This window comes from Penaeus japonicus, unplaced genomic scaffold (assembly GCF_977035675.1).
Source record: "Penaeus japonicus unplaced genomic scaffold, GWHDUDI00000001_assembly GWHDUDI00000007, whole genome shotgun sequence".
NCBI classification, from domain to species: Eukaryota; Metazoa; Arthropoda; class Malacostraca; order Decapoda; family Penaeidae; genus Penaeus; species Penaeus japonicus.
Window position 1 is genome coordinate 2,944,155 of NW_028234409.1, and position 7,898 is coordinate 2,952,052.

At 37.8% G+C, this 7,898-nt stretch overlaps 1 protein-coding gene across 1 annotated transcript in view; it reads left to right on the top strand.

Annotated features, from left to right (window-relative positions):
* Nucleotides 1–6,534, top strand: part of Nup133 (nuclear pore complex protein Nup133) — a 20,425-nt gene extending 13,891 nt beyond the window's left edge. The window contains exons 11-21 of the mRNA XM_043017987.2: nt 54–216; nt 524–745; nt 1,055–1,209; nt 1,554–1,674; nt 1,861–2,085; nt 2,320–2,509; nt 3,204–3,337; nt 4,247–4,459; nt 4,778–4,978; nt 5,268–5,490; nt 5,671–6,534. Of these exons, the coding sequence (XP_042873921.2) occupies nt 54–216; nt 524–745; nt 1,055–1,209; nt 1,554–1,674; nt 1,861–2,085; nt 2,320–2,509; nt 3,204–3,337; nt 4,247–4,459; nt 4,778–4,978; nt 5,268–5,490; nt 5,671–5,807 (1,984 nt within the window). The 3' untranslated portion in view covers nt 5,808–6,534. The remainder of the gene's footprint in view (nt 1–53; nt 217–523; nt 746–1,054; nt 1,210–1,553; nt 1,675–1,860; nt 2,086–2,319; nt 2,510–3,203; nt 3,338–4,246; nt 4,460–4,777; nt 4,979–5,267; nt 5,491–5,670) is intronic.
* The last annotated feature ends 1,364 nt before the right edge of the window (nt 6,535–7,898 follow it).

A 7,898-nucleotide genomic window follows, 5' to 3' on the forward strand; every position in this document is an offset into this window, starting at 1 on the left:
AAAGAAAATAAGAAGCATAAAAGTAAAATTACGTTTTAATGTTCTCATGGCAGCATGTTGTTAAATGAGAGTGTGGCAGAAGATACCTCTCGGCTTTGTGAGGCTCTCAACATCAGCAGTGTGGGTCTAGAGGCTATCACATCCAGTCAAGACCATACGGCTAGACTACAGGCTGCATTCCTACATTTTAACAAGAACAACATCCCACAGGCTCAGGTTTGTATTCAGTTTGGTGCACAAACTTACACACACAAACACATACACAGGCACATCCATATACATAAAGAATTGCATACACAAACGCACATGCTCACGCACATGCACACGCACATGTACACGCACATGCATGCTGACACCCTCACCCACACCCACAGCCATTTAAACCCATACTCACACGCACACACACACGCACACACTCACACACACACAGATATTATTGTATACTTTATAACACATCATGATTTATGTGACAGGGATAATCCTTCCTTTTTATTCTATATATTTCCAATCTTCACTTCTACAGGCCCTTCTGGATGAGCTCTTCCCAGGGGCAGACAACTCTGCTGTGGATGCGACCGTCATCCACCTCTCGACCAACCTGCTGGATGATTCCCCGGCGACAGATCCTCGTTGGGCCGAGAGCAATGAGGCCGGCGGCACAGGTGCTCCAATGTCCCTTATTCTCCAGAATCAGCTGAGAGATAAGACAACAGCTCATCAGTACTACATCAACTTTTTGCACCAGGTCAGAGTGCTGGATGTTTAGATAAAGACTTCAGGGGTCTATTTCTTTTTCTCTTTTTTTTTCTCTTGATTACTCGGTTATAGATAATATTCTATATGTTTGGAAAGTAGGGTGTGTATTGTTAATATTTAAGTTAGTTTGTCACCATATTTCAGTACAAATTGTCAGAGAGGCCTAGATGTATCAGCTGGAGGGAATGAGGGGAATATCATGCCTTATCTTCTAACTGACAAAAGAGGTTGCATTTAACAATTTCAATTCAGACATGAATCTTTTAACCTTAAATTGACTATGATTGACTGTTTACAGACTGGGCTATGGCAGAGATTGAGCGTTGGTCAGGTCGAGGAAGCCCGAGTCCTTACTCGAGTTTTGCTTGCTGAACATGCTGAAAGATTAGCATTTGCAACAGCTCTACGCACAAGACACAACGACCATCAACATCTCATTGATGCTGCCATTAGGTATGACCTGGAGGAATAATTTAGTTATTTACAATTATTTAGATATTGTTTGGTTATAAATTGTTTAGTGAATTATTATTGATGCTTATATCATTCATTGTCACAAAGGAGTCAACTGGAGGAAGTAGAGAACCTTTGTACTATATTAATAAAACATTTTGCATAGCCATTACTCCTCTGGAACAGAATTTGTGAGACTCAAAAGGTCAACTTTTACCAAAGTAGAAGTGCAGTGCCTTTTAACTTGACTTTAATATGTCATTATTATCGTCAAAAGATCACAAAAGAGACAATATTATAACAAGAAAACTATCTTGTTATAAAGTAGCATGAATGAATTGCAGGCATGTACTCAATGAACGAGGAGAGACCCCAAAAGGGAAGCTGACCCACGCTGATCTCTTTTACCGCCGCGTGAGTCAGGTCGAAGACATCATCTGGGGATTGTTACGTGCCCAAGACGAGGTATGAGGGGGATGAGTTTGTATATGTTTTTAATTGATTTATTTATTTACTCTTGAGATTTTATGAATTGTTTATTTTAGCTTTTCATTGACATTTTTTTTGGTAGGGTCATTGTACGTTATAATGGATATAAAGACTTGATCCTTCAAACCAAATATATATTCGAATATATACCCTTTTTTCCAGGTCTTAGCAGCTGATGTAGCACCTCGTGATGCTCCAGCTACTATTCACTCTGTAAACAGCCTGGTCTTGGCACTGTTACAAAGTGCCAGGATAGGCAGTGCATCTATTTCTGGGATCACAGGCACTGCTAGTGATCCTCCCCTTGAACACGTACCCTGGACTGCCACCCAGAGTTCTCGTGGAGTGCGCACCCTTCTACTGGAGCAGCACAACACTACAGTGGAGGTACGATGATTTTGGATTGTGTTATTTCTGCTCCACTCTACCGCTTTTCTTGAGTACTTGCTCAGAGGCTTACAAACAAAACAAATATGTACTAGGAAGATTAAAAGCAAATCAAAGTAATTTTCATTTATCTATTTATTTTAATTTTTTTTCACTTTCACCTATGACTTGAGTTCTCTTTCATGCAGTGAGAGCAGACTTAATTCCTGTTGTCTGATGTGACCTTTTTCTCAGGTTGGCCTAGCAAGAGCTGAGGACGGAGCGACCCGAGCCAAGCTTTACACACAGATGGTCGACCTTGCAGATTGCATCCTGACTGGGTACCAACCACAACTTCGCTCTCTTCTAGCAGTTAGCCATGACATGCACCAGTCACTGCTGCGCTCGTACGAGAGAGACCGCTACAACTTGATTCAGCCTCTTGGTTAGTTTTGCTAAGGATATTTAGCGAGTGACCTTCATGTGATGAGGTTATGTTTTGTGGAGTCTGCCATGGTTTTGAGTGGCTGTGTTGGCTTGACTGTGTAGTCACAGGAAAGGAAAGAATATAAAGCAATTCAGTAATTTGGTAGTTGGCTTGTACTATGTTTATTGATACTGCTGTTTTCCATTTTCATCCCTCATTTTCTATTTGTTAAGAACTTTTGGAACTATTTTCTAGAGATTAAAATGATAATCGGAACTTGAGAGCATTTATTGAATAAGAAAAAGTATATTCATTGAAGTATTCCTGCTCCATGTTTATAATAACCAAGAAAGAAACAATAAGGTAAAGCTTTTTCTCTCTGCACACACTCACTCTCCACTAATTTGGTATCATCAGATGGAATGACATTCTCTCTGCTCTAACCTGCATCTACTGAGGATAGGTGTGTGGTAATCTACCATTCATGTTCTTAGGACAGGGATAGGGTTCATATCTGAAGTGCCTAAATCAAAGAATTGTTCTGTTATCACAATGTTCCTTTTAAATCCCCATTATTAGGTTAGAAAAAGTGATTTTTTTCCTCTAGAACTTTATAACTCCTTTCCCCCTGTTCCTCATGAAATCAATATCGTATGATGTTTCCCTTATCAAAATGATATGTTTTGACATTACGACTTTGTCCTCTTTTCAGTGCAAGGCGAGCAGTATGACCAAGCAGTTGGACTTGCCGAGAAGTACTGTGACTTCCGCACGTTGGTAGAGGTCTGCGATCGTACTGACAACCAAGAAAGGCTGAGCCAGTACATGACCCAGTTTGGCTCTGAGGTATTCACATAACAGAAGGTTGAGTTAGGAAGAAAGGAATCCAATGAATGAGATGAAACACCACCACAATGGGGATGAAAGAATATACTGCAACTTTTCAGACTTGTCAATAGTTCCTCATCGGATAAAGTAGAATAAAAAATTGATAAATTTCTGTCCAGATTTATTCTGAATAGGAAGTCTTTCTGTGCCCCAAATGTCACAATTTATTTTCCATCCTTAATATGTCTATATTTTATTTTAACTATGCTTCTATTTATAGCCATAAGGTAGTTAGAGGATCTAAGGCTTAGAGGAACTTTTTTTTCCTTTTCTTTCTTCCTCTCCCCCCATAGTGTATATATGTGTGTAAAAAAAAAGATGGAGATATAGACTGAGATGAACCATAGTATTTTTAATGAATATAAAGGCATAGGAGGAATCAGAGTTATCCTTCTGTTCCTGTATTGTAGACTAATTATATAAAGCAAGATGTGTAACTAACATGTTTCACTGTTATACATTCATTAGATTAACGTGATGTGATTTTGGTGACGATACAACATCAAATTGCATTAATTATACCTCTTATTCTTTGTAGTTGTTTACTCTCATTTATACCTGTTCTACCTTTGCCACATTTTTTCTGTAAGTTTTGGGTTTTTCTTTATAGCTTAACAGCATAATAAATTTAATTATAGGCCTAGTGGAAGATGGATGATAAAGAATCTCTCGTAGTGATTCTTTGATTATAAACATTCATATACATTTTAAGCTTCTCAAAAATGACTAGACATTTACCACAGTTGTGAATTCATTTATCATTCCTTATTGATTATGTCCCTGAGTTTGTACCTTAGATAAAATACACAAAATCACACACAATTTATCACTGCAGTATCTAACACTCTCGTACCTTCGCTGTTCCAGGGTTTCTCCGACTTTGTGTTCCGTTGGTACTTGGAGACCGGCAAACGAGGTCGCCTGCTGAGCCACGGGGGCCAAGGGGACCTGTCTCGCTTCCTGCAAGACTACACTTCCCTTGCATGGTTGCACCAGATCCAGACCAGAGATTTTTCATCAGCTGGTACCACTCTGCGTCAGCTGGGCTTGGATGAGATGACTTACCTGAGCAGAAAAAAGGTGAGACTTTACTTTGTACTTTGTGCTTTGTAAGAGAAAAAGATGCATACTTTTATTTTTTCTGCCTGGGATTATCATCATCATTATTACTATCATTTTTATTATTGTCATTATTACTACTACTATTGATATCATTATTATTATTATTACTATCATTAGTATAATAATTATCATTATAATGAATACTATAGCTTATAAGCACCATAGTTATAATGATGATAACAAATATATGTTCCCTGTCATTAGCTATACTTATTCAAGTAAGAATCACATAATTTCAATGTAGTTTATTTCATTACTCTCATATTTTTATTGCAGACATTGCTAAGCCTCAGTAAATTATGCAACCTAGCTGCCAGTGTGCCAGGCAGCGGAGACACAAGTGTGGTGGAGGACGACACGATGACCCTAGAAGAGGAACTCATTTTGTACCAGGAGCAGCTGCCGGAACCAGTCCTCAACGCTCACTCCCTCGAGGCCGACACCATGAGAGTGCTTTCGCCTACTGAACTCGTTCATGTATGTAACTTTTCACTCAAATAAGATGGTTTGCTCATTTCTGATATTGATGTTGTTTTTGATATTTTGAGATTCATGATCGTCTGTATTTACAGTTGTATTTACAAATGATATTGGTTAAAATGGGTGTCTGTTAACTCTTATTTGATCTTACTTTAAAGATGATCTATTATACTTGAAAGACGGTTGTGAAAGATTAATGATTATTGCTTTCTACACCAGTATGTTTTACTATGCTTTTATATTGCATTGTGTGTACATGCATATCTTTTCTTTTTTTTGTTAACAGCTTTATACTGGAGATGAAAACACCTACGCCAATGAATTTGACTTCAAGAAGGCTTTAGACTTGCTGGCCTTTGTTCCTGGAGAAGAAATCCCAGAGCTGAAGAAGGACATCTGGGTGCGCGCTGTGCTTCGCAACTCCTGGCATCACATGGACACAGACAATCCTTTAGAAGCAATCAGCGACACTTTGCTTTTCAAGACAATAGAGTTGGCATTTACGCAAGGTGCGGGAGTAGCATCGAGTTATTGTCACCAGTGTTTTGCATTCATTTCTGTCAAAGCAAGAACGTAATTTTATTTTCTGCTTTCTCATATTTGTGAAATTCAGTAGTATCAATTAACTACATGCCTTTTAAAGTTCTTTCATCTAAATTATCTAAAAACTTCCTTCTTTAACCACCCAGGGACTGACATAAAGGAACTTCTCCTCCCTGCCGAAGAACTGCTGGAATGCGAAGAACTGGGAGACCTCAAGGAAGATGCCACCTTCAAGTTCCTGGTGAACGCTGGTTATGAGAAGATCAGCCAGCTGGTCGGGTAGACTTATTTACACAAGAAAAAACAACAACTAAGGAAGGAAACTTTAAGTCATGAAGTGGTCATGAACTTTGGAACTGTGATAGGTCTAGTAAAGAATCAAGTTGATTGGGATGGCGTTTCCGTTCATCTCTCGGCCTGGTTTGTGGTGTTTTAGAGAGAACCTGATGGCACGATGCAACATGTCATGTGATTCTTGGCTTTATATACTCGAGTCTAAGGTCAGTGTTCATGAATTAGGTGAGTTCAGGTACAGGGAACCTTTTGAAGTTTGTGCATATGATATATAGTACTTCCTTTTTTATAGTTTTATTTGTTAGTTGTCATTTTATTTAAGATACAAGGATGTACTGATGTATTTTATGACCTGCTGTACCTGAGAGTTAAGAAATATTACTGCCATATGTACTGTATTTTTTCTTTACAAGAATTTTTTCCGAAATGTACAAAAAAAGGACTATTTTTAACCTTCGTTTTGTAAGGGAAATTAATACCTAGTTCAAAATAAAGCATAAAGAAAACGTTATTCTGTTGTGCTTATAATAACTAGGGAATTAATATTAGTAACCAATTATAATTATTAACTAGACTAATAAACTGTCCATCGTCAAAAGGGGAAGTTTTGACGAAGATAATTAAATAAGAATGTCAGTGAACTTCATAAACCAAAGCTGCCTGGCTGGACTACCTACCACCAGAAGTGTAGAAATAAAACAGTGCCATCTTGAACCAAATAGATACATGGAAGGCAATATACATCCTTTCCCCCAAAAAAGTTAACCTCAGAAAAAGGAAAAATCGTCTATGCACTTTAACCCATTAGGAAGCATATGTGTATGATCTGAATTGCATGAGGTCTGAACTTGAAAATATAGGAATTAAACTGTTTTTCAAAAATATCATAGGAATTAATTTTTTTTTTCTTCAAATATCAGGAATTAAAATGGTTTTCAAAAATATCATAGGAACTAAAATGTTTTTTTCGAAATAGATCCACTACTATTAATATACTGACAGTAGAGCGGCTCTAACACATGAATAAAAGCAAGTAATCTGGAAGCAGTTTTACTATTAATGCTAATAGAATTGTTCAGAATCCGTAAGTGGAGAAAGGATAAAAAATACTTTATTAGCATATGGTATTCCAAAAATTGCAGCAATCAATTTTTTTAAACACTCAAGTGAAAGTACGTTCACCAGAGAGAATCACTTCAACTTAGAAACTGGTTCCTCACAAAGGGATATGTTTTAGACGACTAGAGAGCAGTACATGTCAAACACAAGCTCCCTTTTAATTGTTACTTGTCTGAATTGCAATTTACGAACCTCGGTTGATAATCACAGCGATTCTGGTCTGACATTTCCTAAAGCTAAGAGTGGAGGAATTCTTGTAGGTGATATTACAGATGTTGATAGCGCAACATTCTGTTCTTCAAAAATAGTTGAAGATGCAAATATATGGCTTTACCAGGTAACCGGTACACAGGATATTGGCCTCAATATAAACGGATTAAAAAAACTCATTTTATCCTATCAATAAACGGAGACTTCAAAAAGCTAGTGGAAGAATTACACATACCGAGGCAGCAATATTGTCTCATCATAACGTGGCGTTAATACAAGGCTAGGAAGAGCTTGGGTGCGTTCAACAAACAATAAAGTGAAATTCAACTCTCGGCAAATCTAAAAAGAAGCATATATGATCTTACGGAGTCTGTCTTAAGAAATTAACTAAGCGAAAATCTCCAACAACTGCACTCATTATATTAAAAAACAATCAAACAAAAAAAACAAAAAAAAACGAACGAACTTAACGGAGATCTGAATCCGATGTTGAACGCAGTCCGCGAAGGAGACCGATTAGCTTGTGGTTACAGGTGGGGTAAAAACGGGCTAACCAACGAGTTTCTTTCACGAAGAGACATTGGACGAACACCGCCTAGTGACCTCAACGACAGTCCTTTCAGAGGAGCTGTGGAAGCGAGTCTTTGCGAGTCCTTGTGTCTCTTAGCTTAATCCAATGATGTTTTTTATTAAGGAGATTTTGATTGGATGTGAATATACGGGTGGGAGATGTAGTTTTGTTTATTATTAA